The sequence below is a fragment of the Gymnogyps californianus genome, chromosome Z (assembly GCF_018139145.2).
Source record: "Gymnogyps californianus isolate 813 chromosome Z, ASM1813914v2, whole genome shotgun sequence".
Lineage (NCBI taxonomy): Eukaryota > Metazoa > Chordata > Aves > Accipitriformes > Cathartidae > Gymnogyps > Gymnogyps californianus.
The window spans coordinates 16101979-16121475 of record NC_059500.1 but is presented as its reverse complement, the minus strand read 5'-3'; the positions used below and the strand labels follow the sequence as shown (position 1 = coordinate 16121475).

The following is a 19497-nucleotide window of genomic DNA, read 5'->3' as shown; positions in this document are numbered from 1 at the left end:
TAGCCAGACCTCTACAAGAGAGAGTATTTGTGTGTGTGTTGAGTTCCATTCACATTTGAAATGGCTGAGTGTAACACTTTGAATCATAGGATCATGGGATAATTCACATTGGAAGGGACCTCAGCAGGTCAGCTAGTCTAATTTTCCTGCTCAAAGCCGGGTCACCCATAAGGTCAGACCAGGTTGGTCGTGCCTTATCCAGTGTCAGTCCACGACATGCTCTTTGTCTCTTGTCCTCCTGGCATACACCACTGTAAAGAGCCTTGCTCCATCCTCTTGAAAACCTCTGTGTTGGTACTAGAGGGCAGCTATGAGGTCCCCCTGAAGCTGTCTCTTCTTCAGGCTGTGTAAGTCCTGCTCCCTCAACCTCTCCTCACAGGATAAGTGCTCCAGCTCCTGACCATCCTCGTGGCCCTCCACTGAACTTGCTCCAGTTTGTCAATGTGCTTCCTGTATTGAGGGCCAAAACTGGATGCAATACTCTAATGAGTGCTGAGGAGACAGGGATAATCCCTTCTCTCAGCCTGCTGGCTGTGCTCCTGAACAGCCCAGGATGCTGTTGACCCTGGTTGTTGCCAGTGCGCACAGCCGGCTCATATTAGCTCATCGTCAACCAATACACCCAAGGACCTTTTCCACAGCACTGCCCTGCTGCCTGTCTGCTCATTTCTCCCGCCTGTCCAGGTCCCTCTGGATGGCAGTGTTCCCCCCACCTTGTTGTCATGTGCAAACCCGACAATACTGCTCTCCATCACCTTCTCCATGTTGTTGATAAAGATGCTAAATGCAACAGGTCCCAGGAGAGACCCTTGCCGTACTCCTCCCCTTACTGGCCTCCAGGCACAGTTCAAGTATGACCCGTTAAGCCCTACCTGCTCAGCCCAACCATCCAACCAGTTTTTTACCCATCTAGTTGTCCACCTATGCTGGACCATAATACTCCAGCTTGGATATAGGAGTATTGTGGGAGACGATGTCATAAACTTTGCCGAAGTCAAGGTTCCACTGGTCTCCCCTCCTACACAGATCTACCCATTTTGTTGTGGAAGGCAATCATCAGGTTCGTCAGGCATCGCTGACGCTAGGCAAATCCATACTGGCTGTTTCTAGTCATGGTCTTCTCTTCCATGTGCCCAGAAATGTGTTACAAGCGGCCTTGCTTTATGATCTTCACAAAGACCAAAGCGATGCTGAGTTTGTGGAAGATGTGATCTGTCGTCATGGGCTTTGGCTCATTCATTGTATTCAGCAGGCACACATCTTCAAGGGAAGGGGTTTCACACCGCTTCCCTCTTCCCCATCGTCTTGTACATTTAGGACTCCATAAAGCTCTATAGTATCTTAGGTATGTTTTCTAAATAATGTTTGTAGGAGCAATTAGAAATAATACAAAGCTTTTGTATCTAACAACTCACTCTTTCTCCAACCATAAAAAGACATACCATGCTTTCTTTAGTCTCTTAAGTTATTTTTACTGTTTCTCTTTGAACTGGTCAAATCCTTCTTCCTCCTGATGATAAATACATTCATATTAACAACATGGAAAGGAGATGTAAAGTAAGATTAGTAGAAACTAGAAGATGCTAAGAAATTTTAGAAGGACTTCAGTGTTGGTCTACAGGACAACAGGATGGTTTATTAAACCTTTCACCAAAATACAAATAAATCAGAGTCAGGGATGAAAATCTAAACTCCTCTTTTCTTGTCTCTCATGGCTTAATGAAGGTACCTGGACATTGTTTCAGACAGCTCAGCGGAGATTTTCACTTAATACAAAGCTGAGATCTGGGACCCAATCAGACAAGTGGAGATGTGGACAGCATACATCTATATACACAAAATCCAAAGGCATAGCCTCATTTCTTGTCCCCACCTACTCCAGCCACAATACTTTGCCTGATGTAGTAAGTCAAAGAAACAGAGGTGTTTCGACGCAGAGGAGACTAGCAACAGCGAAACATCCCAGTGTGTAAATGTTTTCAAAACTAGCAACAAGATGGTGAAGTGAACGTAAAGGACAAAAAAATTGCGTTACAGAGGGGAGAGACTGCTAGGCAGAACCCTTTATCTTTTCTCATACAGGCAGATATGTTGAGAGTAGAAGGCAAAATCTACGGCAAACCATCTTCTCCCAATGCATCATCAGAAAACTTCTTGAGATGGAGCTTTGTGCGCTCCAAAATTGCATGAGGCAGGGGTAGCAAAACTATATCTAGTTTAATGTCATGGTAAGAAACTGGAGGTCTTTTCAAGCTTCGCGGTTTTAAGTTGCAAACTGAACCCGCAGCCTGTTTGTGATGAGACCTTCTCACAAGCAGGTCTTTTCTTCCCTGTCTCAACCTTTCTTCCTGCGGCTTCGTCATTGATTGCAATGCCCCGGCAGTAGCGGCAGGGCACTGAAAGTCTGACCGTCTCTCTGATGCGCGTTTGCTACCTACACGGCTGCAGAGGAGCTCGTTTTGCACCGCCCTGCCGCCTCCTTCCCCAGCGCTCACCTCAACCTACGCGCCCTGCGCGTGATCCGCACCTGGCAGGAGCGGGGACACCGCGGGACACGCCGACACCTGGAAAGGGGCAGGGTGGCGGTGGCCCGCAGGGAGGGCGGCTGGCGTGAGGGGAGCCGGCGGGCCGGCTCCGGCGTCCCCTCAGGGCGGGCTGCGCGGGGTCGGGGCGCGGCCGGCAGGCGGCAGCGCGGCGCCGCCCGGCGAGGCCCTGACGGGGCGCCGCCCCCGCCCGCCCCCCGCCGCCGCCGCCGCCGCCGCCGCCGCCGCCTCGGGCGGAAGCGAGGGCGAGCGGCGGCCGCTGCCGCTGCCGCGCCGCGAGGAGCGGGCATGGCGGATGGGACGCGCTCGCTGCGCGGCGGCAGCCCGGCTTCCAGCCCGGTGCTGGGCGGGAGGGGCCGCGCCGCGGTGGTGGCGGCGGCGGCGGCGGCGGCGGGGGGGAGCATCCCGCCGGGCCACGGCTTCCGCAGGGTGACCCTCACCAAGCCCACCTTCTGCCACTACTGCACCGACTTCATCTGGGGGCTGGCCGGCTACCAGTGCGAGGGTAAGGGGATGGAGGAGGGCGGGGGGCGGCCCGGCGGGAGGTAGGGCAGCCGGCCGGGGCGGGGGGGGGGCCAGGCCGGGCGCCGCGCCGCCGTGCTGGCCCGGGCGGGTGTCGGTCCTGCGGGACCTGCTAGGAACGACCGCCGCGTCCTGGGCGAGATGGGGGGAGAGGGGGGGGGGGAAGGAAAACCTAAAAGATTCTAAAAATACTACTAATAAAATTATAATAATAACAACAATAATATTCTAATAACGATAATAAAAACTCTAATGATAATTCTAACGATAATAACAATTCTGACAGTAATAATCCTAATAACAAATTGTAATAATAATAAATTGTAACAGCAATTATAATAGTAATTCTGGTAATAATAATAAAAATTCTAACAATAATAATAAAAAATCAGTGTTGCGGCACTGCTCCTGTGTGGTGACATGGGTGTTTGCCATGATCCAGCACTGCCCCTGCCCATCCCGGGATGGATCCGCTGCGAGCCACCGACCACCCCGGCGGGCACCTTTCGGTGCCCGCCGGGGTGGTCGGTGGCTCGCAGCGGGTCCATCCCGGGGGTGCCCTTATCTGCTGAAATGTCTGATGACGTGGAGGAGCCACGACCTGTGTGGAGTTTGAACCTTTTAAACCTGGGCTCATGCCAGGGAGGGGAGAAGGCATCGCTAGGTCTCCTTGCTGGCCCCTGCAGCAGCTGAGGTTCCTGGGGGGCGATGAAATCGTGGCTTATTCTGATGCGGCGAAACCAAATGGTGGTGTAGGGAAAAGAGGGGTTCTCCGTGTCCCGCTCTTTAAAAAAAACAACCCCAAACCCAACACCTTGATGTCTTCTTGAGTGTATGCTGCCTGGCCGGCTTGGGTTGCATCTCCAAGACCCCGTCTGGAGGAGCTGGGTTGTACAAGAGCCTCATTGTTCGGGTGGTATCAAACAAGGCCGTGGGTGTAGAGCAAGTACCCTGCAGTGCTTGAAATAGTTCCTGCCTTTTGTCGTCGTCGTGGGTGAACAGGGTGTGGGATTAAGTTGGGTGGAAGTCATGTTCCTGTGTGGTGCAAAAAAAGTCTTGCAAGAATGGTTTTATATTTGCTTAAAACTTCGCTGAGAGATGCGTCATTCTGTCTGCATAGCAGAAAGTCATTGCGTACCCTCACAGCAAGAAAGCCCCAAACTCGAGTGAAAATTTCTTAAGTTGGGAAAATACACAAAGCTAGTTGTTTATAGTCTTTTATTATATCACTGCCATAAAAAAGGCAGATTATTGGAGTCACAAAAGTGGGCATTCAGGTGCCAGTTTTACTTGAAGAACTTGAGCGGCTTTGGTATGTTAACAGGTAAGAAAATGTGAAAGGCTTTTGTCCAGGATGTCTCACTTTTTTTTCCATTCACTTACTACGTACATAAAGGTAGTGCATAGCTGTAACTTGAATTTAGGGTCTTTTCCTGGTTTGAAAACTGTGCTGACAGTTTGTGGTCTGGAATTGTTTTTCCCCTTTGGCTTTTCAGGCTGAATTCTGGGTAAGGATTGTTAGCACTACTGTCTAATGACCGTGTGCTAATCGGGCACTTCCAAGCTGCACTGTTAAGATATCTCTTTTAAACCTACATCTGAAACCTCCACTACAAACAAGTTGTGTGTGTGAGGGGCAATGAGAGAGAGAAAAATACTCTTAGTCTTCGTTAGCTCTAACATTCCTTACTTAGAGTGTGGGGGAAAACCCTGTAATGTCACCTGGCATGTCAGTGTCTCCTTTGGGTGAAGAACTGATTTTTTTTGTTCGTTCGTCTGTTTTCAACCAGCTGTGCTCAGTGTCATGTTTGTCTTTTCCAACAACTTACTGCTAAGCAACAAATTTCAAAAATACCTGATGGGTCATTTGCTGGTGGTGGCCGCTTTTGACAGCCATGCATACACCCTTGTACCTTGTTGAATAGCTTGGCAGCTCATTCTTTCCAAGTTATTTAATAAATGCTAGTATGATTTATTGAATGATATTTGAAGTAAATTCTGTTTAATAATTACCTCCTCGTCACATTTGCTTTAACTAATGGAGTTTGATCATTGTTCTTTAGAAAGTAATAAAAGGGTGATCTCTAGGAGTGCCAGGCTGATTAAAAATAAATAAATAACCCACCCAGCTTTTAGTGAGGAATTGTTTGCAGTACACTGAAAAAACTTGGTAGATCATTGCCATCTCCTTTTTCTTTTCCCCAGAGAGACTAGGATTGCAGGAGTAATTGCAGCTGAGCTGATGCTGTCGTTGTTTGGACTCCTTTTGATAAACCAGCTACAGGCTTCAAAATGAAGCTGTTGAGTGGCCTTTTTCTGGGTGAATTTGCAACGGTTTCTGTTCCAAATCTGTGGGTTCAGATGTTCAGTCTCCTGATGCTGTTTGTGTTCATGTTCCCTGAAGCTGGTCTTGATTAAAACAGAAAGTTTCCAAACGTTGAAGGGAACTGAGCGTGCTGGTGATAAGACTCCATCAGTTAAAGAAAGGAGAAAAAAAAAAAAAGCTCCTGCCTATCATTATTTTGAGTAGTTGTGTGGCCTAAATGACCTGGATTTGAATTTTAATTGTGATTGCGCTTTTGACCCTTGGAAAATGGCATCTTCTACATGTGAATGATCAGGTCTATGGAGTTTTTCAGTAAACTTTGCAACTACTCAGCAGACTGGCACATGCCCATGTGGCTTACATGGCTGTATAGCAAAAATACAAGAAAGTATAATGAATTCTTCACACATTTCTGGCAGTGCAGGCCAAGATAAGTGGTCCTTCCATTTTCTTCTTGTGGACTCTGAAAAATACATAGAAGAGATGCTCTGATGCTCTCCATACAAGGCACAAAGTGTCCTGGATCTAACCTTAAAGTAAGATACTGCTTCCCTCTCCAGTTCAGGGCCAGTACTGCTGTTGTCAGCACTTTGTACAGGACAGGAGGTACTCCTGGGGAGAACTGCAGCTCTCTTGCCAGATTGGCAAGGTATTTTTAGAAGTGAGATTTTACAGGGAAGGCAATAGTCTTCCTATGTGGATTGGGTGTCCAGTTGGGTCTGAAGATGTCACTGTATTAAGCTTTTGTGCACATATTTATTGTAATCTCAGTCAACCAGGCTTGCAGCTGTCGTTTATTTTTTCTCTTTTTTTTTTCTCCCCCTGCAAGTTTGTTTTCCATAGACCCTTTGTAAATGACTTTATTTTTCTTGCCACTTTACTCTTTGTAGCTGTCACTTCCTTTGATAAGTGTGTGTGTGAAAGAATAAGTGATGTTTGGATTGTAACATGAACAATTACTCTCTTATATTACTCTTGCTTTCCAAAGCCTGGTCATTTCAGTTTTGAGTGGGTTTAAATTTCCTCAGGCTTGGCAAGGAGGCAGTGTAAGTGACTGGGTTTCCGTGTGTGTGTGTGCATCTTAAAAATGAAAAATATTAAATACATGAAGTCGGTATAAGAAATAGAGAGAGTTGAATTTTCATTGGTAGTGCACAGAGGAACCAATTTCATACACTAAAAAAATAGCTAGCAGAGATTTTAATTTGGAGTTTGGGATTTATTTTAGCTACCAGTAAATACATTTCTTTTCACAGTTGTCCTGGTTTTGGCTGCAATAGAGTTAATTTTCTTCTTAGTATGTGGTACAGTGCTGTGTTTTGGATTTAATGTGAGAATACTGTTGATAACACGCTGGTGTTTTAGTTGTTGCTACGTAGCGCTTATCTTGAGTTAAGAGTTTTTCAGTTTCCCATGCTCTGCCAGCAAGCAGGTGTGCAAGAAGCTGGGAGGGAGCAGAGCCGGGGCAGCTGACCTGAACTAGCGAAAGGGATATTCCATACCATAGGATGTCATGCCCAGTATATAAACTGAGGGGGAGGGGGGTGGCCAGGAGGGGTGGATCGCTACTTGGGCATCGGTCAGTGGGTGGTGAGCAATTGCATTGTGTATCACTTGTCTTTTCTTGGGTTTTATTTGTCTCTTTTTAATACTCCTTTTCATTACTATTATAATAATATTATTATTATTATTTAGTATTATATTTTATGTTACTTTACCTATTAAACTGTTCTTATCTCAACCCACGAGTTTTACTTTTTTTTTCCCCAATCCTCCTCTCCATCCCACTGGGAGGGGGGAGGAGTGAGCAAGTGGCTGTGTGGTGCTTAGTTGCTGGCTGGGGTTAAACCACGACAACAATGCTTTTTCTTTTTCCATAAAAGACTTTAAAAAAATGTAGGAAGAATTGTGAATCTGTACATTTTGGGGGCTACAAATATTTCCAGTGCTATAAATCTTTTTAATGTGAACTCGATTTGGTTTATTTTAGCCAAAGGTAAAATGTGAGGGATTTAAGTAATAAGCAAGTTGGTTAGCAAATTTGACAGAATTATTTAGCCATTTTTAGTTTTTTTTTATATATATATATATATATATATATATATGTCTTTCATTAGAACATTCATTGGAAGCTACTGTCAGGGACTTTTTGGTATGTTTTGTGTCTATTTCTACAAAGGAAATGTCATTTGACCAGGTAGGGTGCTTGTCTTGATATGAAGGCACTAAGGCAAATAATACTTTGGGAAATAGCATCCTTTGTTTTCTGTTTTTGTATTTTTGGAGGTTTTTTGTTTGGTTGGTTTTTAGGCTTTGTATTCTAAGCAGAACCTGCAAACTTATTCCAACATGCAGAAATCCTTATTTCTCCTAATCTGATTTAGATGTTGGCTGACAACACTGCAGCTTTTCCAGAATAAAATGTAAACGGTGAATTGGAGTTATCTTTATGCCATAAATCTCTGACTTAGCAAGACAGCCATAAAGCTGCTGTGATTCATACAGGCATGTCCCAGACATGGGCAAGCCATGTTGTGCCTTGTTGGTGTAGGAGAACCTGGAGATGTTCAGATAGCATCTCTGCAGCGGTCTGGGGGTGCATGTTCTGGACATGTTTTGAATGGAGTCTACTCCATTTAAAGACTGTTCTAAGTAATTGGAGTCAGATCGGGAAGGCGTGTTTCAGTTTAAAGCTGGGAGTTAGACCAACAGGGAGTTTGTAGGGATATGGAAATAGTAACAGGGAATAAAGGGATGAGGAGCAATCCCCTTGAACTCTCATCCTTTCTAGTTAGTTCTGTTGTTGGGACAGGCAGCTGAAACATCCTTGACCCTGCTGGTTTCATTCAGCTCCATTTTGGAGGAAGTGAATGATGTATGAGATTCCCCAGAAAATCTTAATGCTTGCAGTTCAGAAGAAAAACAAATTCTTGCTTCTTCTGACGAGCTTGGCTTGCTTTGGTGCATTTTGAACTAAAAATAAAAGCTGCAAGAAGGTAAAACCGCAGTAAAATCTTGCTTCTATCTCACAATCAGTTTGAATTTTGAAGACTTGCTGGCTTTATTCTTTAGTGGGTTCCTTGTCAGTGGCAGGGCCTTTCCGTGCCACAATAACATGTTTGATGTCGAGATGCAATGTGAGTTTGTGGTTGAGATGTTGTTGAGTGGATGTGACTTTGCTGCATTTAAAACTTAGATTGAGCCATCTGACTCTAAATCCATCTTGGGAACAAACACAAAGACTGTCACAAAAGAAGAAAACCCACCAAAAAACACACTCCAAAAAAACCCTGACACAGAAACTTAGTTCAGTTCTGGTCAAGCTGAAACATATGTTGGGAACAATGTTTGGAGTATTGACTGACACACTGAAAGATGCAACTTACTTACTGGTCTGGATTTGAAGGATAATCCATTTTTTACTGAAGAGAATTTATGCTTTTCTTTTCCCCGCCTCCCTCTTACAGTGCTTTGGAGGAAAAGTTCATTGTCACCATCAGTGATGCAGAGGAAAGGACAGGGAGCTTTGTGAGGATGCACACAGCTTTTGTAGCTGGAAGCTATATTTGGTGTTGATAGCGTTATCCCAGATTTCAGCCCAGAAACTCAATTAGGTAGTAAATAACTTACTGCAGGAAGTGCTAAAGCCAGTAATCCAATACCAGGCTTTGCACAGCACTTTCACATCTCATCTGTGTTACTGCCTCAGTCTGACTCGGTGATAAATGGCAGAAGCAATAAAGGAAGGTGCTCAGCAATCCATCGTGGTGTGGAGTGGCTGCGGCTGGCGCTCTGCAGGTTTCCTTTCTAGATGATCTTTCGTCTAATATTGCTTAGACTTAATATGTTCAGGTGTTCCTCAGCCATCTTCTAGGCTAATACCCTGTGCTTCTTTTCATCTCGCACAAAATGTTGCTGTCTTCCTCTGGTAAGTTTCCTGTGGACCATAGTTCTTGCAGTGCTGTGCTAAGGGTCTAAAAAGCCTTTTATTCTTTCTTGCAGTTGTGTGGGAGATAAATGCCTGACTAGTTCTTTCTTTCTGATAAACAAAGAACATTGATCTCTAAGGCTTTCCCCATAAAACATTTTCAAAGCGCTGTACTGAGCCATTTAACAGCATTTTCTTTAAAACTTGGGTAGCTTTTCAATCAGAAGTGACCTCAGTACTTCATGGGTGGAGAAGCACTTGCCTGTTCCTATTTTCTGTGATGTTTGCGTGCATTAGCTGTGTGTTTCTCCCTGGTTCAGGTTTGGTTTCTTTTTGGGAACCAATACGTTTTGGTAACACCTCCCCTTTCTCTAGAGATGGTGTGCATTCCTTCTTTATAGATGTAGAAGTTTGTATTAAAGTGGGATATAGCGGATCTTACTCAGCGACGCACATCTGTGTGATTATTCTGTCCTCCTTCAGTTTTAATCATCAGCAGTTTTTTTTAGTAGTGATGATACTTTTATTTCAATGTTTTCCTGATAATGTTAGACAGTATCCTGGGGTTTTCCATGTGAAATAACACCATTAAGCAATCACTTTGCATTGACAATTGCTTTACAGCAAGGGAGGTGTTACACACAATGGCCATTTATTACCCAAGTGTGGATGCTGATCTTGACGGGGGGGCTCTCCTGCTTACAGCGCCATGGAGGATGACATGCAAGGTTTTTAGTTTTCATTCTCCTCTTGGCAGTTTGTAACGAATGTTTCTGTTGATTTCCCCCCTCCCCCGCCTTGTTCTGAATTCCAAGTCCAGGGTTAAGGAATTTTGCTGCCTTGTTTCCAGTGGGTGCTCTCTGGGCAGGGTCCCTGTTGCTTGTCCGTTTTCTCCTCTTTGATTACATGCTGTGTATAACTTGTCCATGATGTTGCTTTTCTGCTTAGTATCCCATAGAAACCTGGTTCTTTTCCTGATTTTGGAGCTCTTTTCTCAGGTGGCAGCTTTGAATTGTCTTTCAATCAGGCTGTCCCCGGATATCCTTTGCTTTCTGGTTATGTCACTAGTTTCTTCCAGAGTTGTTTCTAACACTGCCTTGCATCAGCTCAGACTGTCTTCCTTCTGGGCTACTTGTTGCTCATTAGGTCCATCCTGAGCTGGCTCAGGAAAATCCCTTTGGCAAAACTGCTTTTGCGACATCTATTGAAAACAGGTGGCTAAGTTACAGTCATGTATTTAATTTGACTCAGCTCCCGTGGGGGAAGAACAGGATGTATGTATAGCATATAGACCTTTCTAAAGGATAAAATAATATGTGCTGATCACCTCCTGTTATTGACCGTGCGTGCCCCCCATCCCCCACCCCCTGCCCCAGCTTTCTTTAATAGCACCTTTCAGTTTTGAGAGAAGCCTGTTAGGAAACACTCCCAAGCAGAGAGCAAAACCTAACATTTGTATACCATTATGTGATAAGGAACTCAGTGGAAGTGTACTTCTTTTTTTCTAAATGTTCCACCACAGTATTCTTCCTTTTAAACCATATTGTTGCCTACTGTTGTCTCACTTGTGGAAGTTTGTTATTCACTAGAGTACAGTCAACCCCTAATTTCACTTCCTGTTTTTATTTAAATATTTTTATTCACTTATCTCTGGAAGAATGTGGGTTTGTGCATGTGTGTGTATATATATTCATACATATATATTCACATATATATACACGTGAAGAACACATGCATTTTTATATATGTTTGTTGCTTTTTCCCTGTTTAAAATTGAATATGAGTGATTTACTTGCAGGTATGTTTAGGATTATGAATGTAACATGCTGATATCGCTCACCTGCTTGGTTTCTTTTTAAATACCACTTTATGATATAAATGTCATGCCACTTGCTATGTAAAAATAACGTTGCTTAAGATCTAAAGCAACTAATAGTGAGAATAAAAATTACTGTATTTGACCACAATTTAATCCATCCCTGGAGGTTTTACATACAGAAGAGTGCTAGAGACATTCCAAATACTTTGCTAAACAGATGTGCTTGGGAGAAACTGAATGATTTGAACTTCAGGTGTTAAAATAGGAGCAGTGTGTTGTTCTGCAGGGTAGCATTAGATTACAGTGGCTAGGAAATAGGGCTTCCAGTTTAAGTGCAAGAATATGTAGCAAAAAAAAAATCTCTGTTCCTCATTGCATTTCTTTCTCCTCAGCAGAATGTGTCACATTTCAATGTCTTGGTTTGTTATGACGTAATTCAGGAAATGAGTCTGTCCTTTTTCTGCAGTACTTTCTCTACAGCATGTGGAGATAAGAACGGGTACACCTTGTTAACCAGTGAGCGTAGGAGTACTCCACTAACCAGTTCCTTAAGTATTTCAAACAAAAATACTTCCTCAGTGCTGAAATCATTGCGTGGTTGGGAGCTTCAAAAGAAGGCAGAAGAATACAAGGAAATTGCTAAGATTCCTCTAAGCATGGAGAGGACATGAGGAAAGGATCTGAACATAAAGTGAAAAGGCTAGTCCTGTTTGAGACTGTGGATGCTCTCTTTCAGAATAAAAAATGCCTTTTGTGAGATGAAAGATTTTCTTCAGAATCTAGTTAGGATGACATAGTGTAAATCATCACACATACAAATTTGCATGGGAAACTGATTAGGACCAGCAATCCTGGAATGTATCTGCTACAGAGGGAAGCCTTTAGACTTGGAACAAAAGTGTGGGCTGAGTAGCATGACCTAGGAAAAACTGCTTTTTCACGTTAAACCTCTTCTCAAAACAGTGTTGATGCAGAGGACTAGAAAATCTGATTTCAAACTTCTTGGATATTCAAAAATATTAAGAGAATTTAAAACTCTCAAGACACTTCTGCAAGTTGATGCACAAATTCTGGGTGGCCACAGATGCCGTTGGATATGCTGGTGGCATAGTACCGCACTGGGACAGTTGTGCCTGGCAGATGTGCACATGAGCTGTGAGCAGTGTGTCTGCGCTCACTGCTGGAGAGTTGTCATTGGTGGTAATAGCAGCCCTTCCAAAAAGTAATCACAACCCCTTTATCCTAGAAGGGGTTGAAACTTGAGGAAAATGGTGCTTGCAGTTATGTTTGATGCTCCAACCCTCTCTCTGGATGCTGGGGAGACTTAACTCTGCAAATAGAAGATGCTGAGTGAGAAACCAAGCATGTGACCCAAAATGAGGAGGTGTGAAAGAAGAGATGTAACCTTAAAAACAAAACAAGTGAAAAGATTCTTGTTTTGGTTTCTGTGCCATTGACTTACATGCCTGTAGTTTCTCTTGTGAAGAAGAGAAGTTAACCAGTGCCACATATTCCCAACAGCAGCTGGGATTATCAGACCTCCCCAGCCAAATCCTTTTGCAGAAATAGGCCAAAGTAGGAGGTAAAAATACTGTAATGTTAAAAATACCCTTCAAAACAGCTAAGTATTGTCGTGTCCGTTCTGGTTTTGACCTCTCTTACTCTGTTGCTCTTATAGTCTCTTTGCTCCAGAAAAGCTCCTGTCTGGCGAGTGCCTTGAGATTTCTTGAAGCTATTGTATTTTTCATTCACGCATTTTTTCTTTGGGAGGAACAAATAGATTATTTAAAAAAAAAAAAAAATCCTCCTCACCTTCCTTTTTCCAAGTCTGGAAAGATAATGGAGATATATTATACTTACTCAGTACTTTCGCTCAGTGTAACTTTTTTTCTAAATACAGTGTCATGGGAAGCCTTAAGAACCTTTCAGCATGCGTTGGTAATTCATGTATATAAATTAATAGCTGATTATGTTACGTAATAAATTAAGAGCAAGTGCTGCAATAACTTGCCCTGCCAGTCTGATCGACTAAAAAAACCCACACCAAACAACAACAAACCAAAATAAACATACCTTGAGATCATTTGGTTCCTCTTTAGGAACGATTTATACTTTCTCAGGGGTAGATTTTGAATTTTACTGTTTTGTGAACAGAGCTATTGCACCTCAGGTGTACTCATAAGTGGTGTATATAACTTGACACTGCAGGCTTCTGTTCTCCAGATAGATGTAAACGCTCAGCTTCTATGAATTATATATAATCTTATTCGTGTGAAAGAGACTGTTCCTTAAATTCAAGATAAGTGTAGTCCTGAGTCTCATCAATGACTCAAGCCTAGGTGGTAGAATTGAAATCCTCACTCTTTCTTAACAGGAATCTTTTTTAAATGCTTGAAATTTATAACAAAATTAAGAATGGTGATTCAAAAAAAAAAGTAGCACAGAGATTAGCACCTTCAGTTTGCTAGCCTTTCTGGAAATAGTGCCTTGTGAGTGTTTTATTTTCGTCTGATTCACCACTGTGTGAATCATTTGCCTTTAGTTTCCTGACAATGTCAATACCCTCATAGCAACCACATTGAAGAAAATACTGAATGTACTTACCCAGCTGGCATAGGACCCTGTTTCTTTGCTTTTTGCCTTTTATTTCCTCTCTTTATTCCAGCTCTGTTTTTCACTCAAATCCTATAGTTTTGTACACTTCTATTTGATGCAGCTTGGAAGTGAAGCCCTATAATAATGAGAGGTAGAGGTTGCCATGGTGACTGGGGTGGTTTTGTTTGGGTTTTTTCCTTCACTTGTTTTGTGGTGATGGGAAGTGTTGAGATGCCCTGGATAATGCTGAGATTACCCAAGTTAAAAGAGGAAGAACACTTATCTTGGGGTTACAGATATTAATTATTTGGCCTACATTTTAATTGTACTCAGCATTTCTTTTAAAATTATAACTGTGCTGTGGAGATAGGTGGGTGCTATTGTAGCTAAAATTAGCAGTGGTTTTTATTCTAGTCTCTTCAGGATTTTTTATTACATTTTTATGTTGTATGTTCAGTTTTTAAGAGGCAAGATGGAAGGAAGTGCACCTCCTAGGGATTGCAGCCCTCTTGCTTGCTGGTTACATCATTGAGTGGAGGAGGCTGGGTTTACGTAAAATGCTGCCTGTATCTCCTTCTTTGGTCCATTTGAAGGCTTATGTGTGTTTTGGAGGGAATTCATGGGTTTCCCCCCCCCTCCAGAGCACTGAGCAAACTCATTGAGGCTCTGTGTGCATGGGATGCTTGTGCGGTGCACATTGTGTGCACCTGGTGATACACCCCATAGCTGCAGGACTACGTTACGGCTGCTCTGAATGGTGTAGTGTTGAGAATGTCTCCAAATCTTTGAGTATTGTGAAGAATTCCAGGCAACTGTGTCAACATCACAGTTTTCTGCCAAAATGCCATCGTGGCTTATGAAGTCCTACCGTGCATTAAATGCTTGTGTGATCCGTCTTGTTTATTTAAGTGTAACTCAAATTCTTCTTTTTCAAAGCTGAAGATGTGCTACTGTTATTTCCCTTTTATAAGTGGGGAGGCATTTTGGCTTGAGTATGTCTAAAATTGCAGAAGTGTTACCAGGACTGATTTTTATAGAAGACATCTGTGTTGTCCACCTGGATTTTCAGAAACTAGTTATTGAAGTAGCACATTGACATTGTGATGTGTGAAGTTTTATGTGCTGTACTGGGCAACCAGTGATAGTGATGCAGGAGGCCATGTGTGTGAGGGCTGGGAACCTGCAGGGTTTATGTAGGTTCCCTAAGCATGACGAAGTTTTAGTTATAAGGACGCTTGCAGTAAATGTCAAATTTTTTTAGTGGATTTTCCTTAAAATTGAGGGCTGGGTCAGACTGCCTTGTGGCTTTTGTTGTGTTACTCTGTTCTGAATACTGTAAGCTATAGCTCTTTGTTTTGACCAGTAGCTGTGAGTCAGCTGGAGAGTGCTGATAAACAATTGACAAAGTTTCTCTTTGTAAAGCATCACCCTGAAAGCAGTGAATTGGAGAAGCTGTTGCAGACAACAGCTGCAGGGAGTTAAGTACCATGTCTTCAGCATTCACGACACTGGTGTGCATGTCCTACAGTAGGTGGTTCTGTTGTCCGGCTGGGTCTTCCTTGTCACTCTCCTGCTTTTAACCATTACACGTTTATCTGCCCCTGCTGTCCCATTTCACTTACACTTGCTGCAGAGCTGGCACCTCTCTGCTCTAGCCACTGTTTTTTATATATGGTTCAGTTGATCGTATGGCCACTCTGCAGCAGAAAACAAAAGAGGCTCCAGCTTAAGACAGAGCCAGAGGAAGAGACCGATGGTCTTCAAGAGGCTTGTCTGTACTGGTATCTGGTACTTGATTTTCTTCTTACCCTCGTGGCATCTTGCTGAAATTTTGAGTTGGGTGTCACTGGAAGACCTCTCTTCTCCCTTCAAGGGTGTTAGGAGCTATAGCCTTTCACTGCAGGTGCAGTGAGAGTGATCAGAGGTTTTTCTGTCAGACTTCAAGCTGGCTTGACCCTTTCTAGCTGTGTAAAGGCTGCAGTCCAGAAGACATGTCAAAAAGCCATGGCTGTGTTACATGGTCTGGCATCTGGTTTGTATGGGCAATCTTCATCCTCTAGCCTGTACAAAAGAGCCACTAGAGTGCTTAATTGTTTGCCCTCAGATAGACAGATTTCTGTGGGTCAGAGACGATTTCTTTTCAGGATCCCTGTCTTCAGCAACAGTGAGTATCACTGCTAGCACCCTAAGATTGTGAGCTTGTGATTCCTCCTCGCTGGAAGGAGAGTTGCACCCATCCCAATGGTCTGTGGCTGTTGGGTGGTGGGTGCAACTTCCCAGTAGTGCATTACTATGCAGTGGAAAGACGAATTCAGTGGACAGAGGGCAAAAACTGTGTCCCTCCAGGCTCCCCGTGCAACTCCACGTTGTGAGTGGGATGCCTCTTCCTCTGGAGGATCTTTTTTGAGGAACTGTCAGGAGGTGAGTTGCTGAGCTCTCTCCTGATGTTGTAGCCCTCTTGGAGATTTCCGGTTTTCCATCAGTGAAGCAGTGCCTTGTCCCAAGGCACTGTCCTGTCTTTGGCCTAATCCTCAAGAAAAGAGGTGTTGGTTCTTTCTGAATCTGAATGTGAGTTTGGCACTAGCCATCTTCCATCTGTCTGAAGAAGAAAAAGCTCTTAATGTCAGGGACCTGTTCTGTGCTAAAATCACACGCTTGAAATTCTGTGCCCCCCTTCATTTCACAGGTGGGAAGTCTGATCCAGCTGTCTTTCAAGAGGGAGAAGGTAAAGTCGACGCAGAACTGGCCTTTCTCATAGATTTTTCTGTCGTGGTTTAACCCCACCTGGCAACTAAGCACCGCGCAGCCGCTTGCTCGCTCCCCCCTGGTGGGATGGAGGAGAGAATCAGAAGAGCAAAAGTGAGAAAACTCATGGGTTGAGATCAAGACAGTTTAATAGGGAAAGCAAAAGCTACACACGCAAGCAAAGCAAAACAAGGAATTCATTCACTACTTCCCATCAGCAGGCAGGTGTTCAGCCATCTCCAGGAAAGCAGGGCTCCATCACACATAACGCTTACTTGGGAAGACAAATGCCATCACTCCGAACGTTCCCCCCTTCCTTCTTCTTTCCCCAGCTTTGTATGCTGAGCATGACTTCCTATGGTACGGAATATCCCTTTGGTCAGTTGGGGTCAGCTGTCCCAGCTGTGTCCCCTTCCCAACTTCTTGTGCACCCCCAGCCTACTCGCTGGTGGGGTGGTGTGAGGAGCAGAAGAGACCTTGACTCTGTGTAAGCACTGCTCAGCAGTAACTAAAACACCCCTGTATTATCAACACTCTTTTCAGCACAAATCCAAAACATAGCCCCAGACTAGCTACTGTGAAGAAAATTAACTCTATCCCAGTCAAAACTGGCACAATTTCATAGAATAGAATCCTAGAATAGTTTGGGTTGGAAGGGACCTTTAAAGGTCAGCTAGTCCAGCCCACCCCCGCAATGAGCAGGGACATCTTCAACTAGATCAGGTTGCTCAGAGCCCCGTCCAGCCTGACCTTGAATGTTTCCAGGGATGGGGCATCTACCACCTCTCTGGGCAACCTGTTCCAGTGTTTCACTGCCCTCATTGTAAAAAATTTCTTCCTTATATCTAGTCTAAATCTATGATCTTTTAGTTTAAAACCATTACCCCTTGTCCTATCACAACAGGCCCTGGTGAAAAGTTTGTCCCCATCTTTCTTAGAAGCCCTCTTTGAAAGGCCGCAATAAGATCTCCCTGGAGCCTTCTCTTCTCCAGGCTGAACAACCCCAGCTCTCTCAGCCTTTCCTCATAGGAGAGGTGTTCCAGCCCTCTGATCGTTTTTGTGGCCCTCCTCTGACCCACTCCAACAGGTCCATGCCTTTCCTGTGCTGAGGACTCCAGAGCTGGACGCAGTACTGCAGGTGGGGTCTCACCAGAGCAGAGTAGAGGGGCAGAATCACCTCCCTTGACCTGCTGGCCACACGTCTTTTGATGCAGCCTGGGATATGGTTGACTTCGTGGGCTGCAAGCGCACATTGTTGGCTCATGTCCAGCTTTTCATCCACCAGTACCCCCAAGTCCTTCTCTACAGGGCTGCTCCCAATCCCTTCATCCCCCGGCCTGTGTTGATACCAGGGGTTGCCCCGACCCAGGTGCAAGACCTTGCACTCGGCCTTGTTGAACCTCATGAAGTTCACACGGGCCCACTTCTTGAGCTTGTCCAGGTCCCTCTGGATGGCATCCCTTCCCTCAGGCGTGTCAATGCACCACTCAGGTTGGTGTCATCTGCAGACTTGCTGAGGGTGCACTTGATCCCACTGTCTATGTCATTGATGAAGATATTAAACAGGGTCCCAATACGGACCCCTGAGGGACACCACTTGTCACTGATCTCCATCCTGACATTGTGCTGTTGACCACCACCCTCTGGATGTGACCATCCAGCCAATTAGTTTCATTGAAGCCTGTATTCAGTCAGGCCATATGTCGGGTCCCAGAAAGGACCGTCGTGGACAACACCCTCTGGGATGGCCGATATTCGGAATACCCTTGGGCTAAATTAAGGTGAAATGACACCAAATGATTGGTTAAACATTTATTTATGGCAGAAGCTATTTGAACCCTTATGACAAAACTATTCAAACCTTCAGTTTTACAACCTCACAAAACTATTTGAACTTTCAATTTCATAACCTGCAACCTTATAAACCTTTAACCTTATAAAGGAGAACGTACGGGGTGGGGTGGGGTGGAAAAAGAAAGAAAAGATTGGGATCACCGTCCTGTGTTCCAGCGAACCCAGGTTCCTTTGGACAGTGGGTGCACACGTGGCTTCTCGGATTGGCGCCATTTATAACCCAGTCCCCACCTCCAGTCTTGCTTCGTATGCTAATTATCTCGCATTTGTGGTCTGTTGTTCTGGTACCTTCTAGAAGGGGGTGGGTGGGGTGGGGTTGGGCTCCTAGTGATTGCGATCCCCCTTCCCCTCTGTCAGAAATGCATGTGTAAAGCTGTCTCAAACTCATTCTTTTGATAGTCAGGCAAGATAAGAAAATCTCCCCTAGAAAAGTGCCACCCTGCCTCCTTTTCTAACGCTCCTTATCTCGTTAATGGGTCGACATTCTTTTCCACCGAGTGTTTGAGACGTTAACCCTTTCGTTTCAGTCTCTCACACCATATTGTTATTGGCCATACTGTACAGCATGGAAGGAGAGTGGACTGCAGCAAGTTAAGTGGAGAGGGTGAACACCTCTTTGTATATATGCAACTGGTAGGGTGTCTAGATTTTCTGCTGGCTATGGTGATGACCTAGAAAAGCCTCTTGACCAAATGGAGACAGCTGCTTTTGCTACTGTGGTATAGCTTGCTTGTGCAGTTGTTATTTGCTCCTTGGAGTGTGAAGTCCAGGCGGAACTGAGCACACAGCATAGGTGCCTTTGTCGTCCCTTCAGCTGTAGATGCTCTAGCTTTGCCTGCTTTGCAGGATTTAGGAAACCTGCTCTGGGTGAAGTCAGGAGATAGGAGGATGGGGAGGGTGCTTTTCTGACAGGTAAAGTTCTGTTAGTTCATTTGTCAGTACTGGGCTTACCGTACCAGGGAAGATGGAGAAACAAGAAACAAGGCTACCACCATTCAAGCAAACCTACTATAACCAAATTGATGCTTTTATGATTGACACTTCATGTATATCATTGAACTCATTTGACTGCTTCGTTATTCAGTAGCTTGTCTTGTTTTCACTTGACTTGTTGCTATGTTATTTCCTAACGGCATATCTGAAATACAAATGAATAGGAATTGAA

At 44.3% G+C, this 19497-nt stretch overlaps 1 protein-coding gene across 1 annotated transcript in view; it reads left to right on the top strand.

Moving 5' to 3' along the window:
- Positions 1–2831: 2831 nt before the first annotated feature.
- Positions 2832–19497, top strand: part of DGKQ (diacylglycerol kinase theta) — a 101755-nt gene continuing 85089 nt past the window's right edge. The window contains exon 1 of the mRNA XM_050912826.1: positions 2832–3048. Coding sequence (XP_050768783.1) covers positions 2832–3048 — 217 coding nt within the window. The remainder of the gene's footprint in view (positions 3049–19497) is intronic.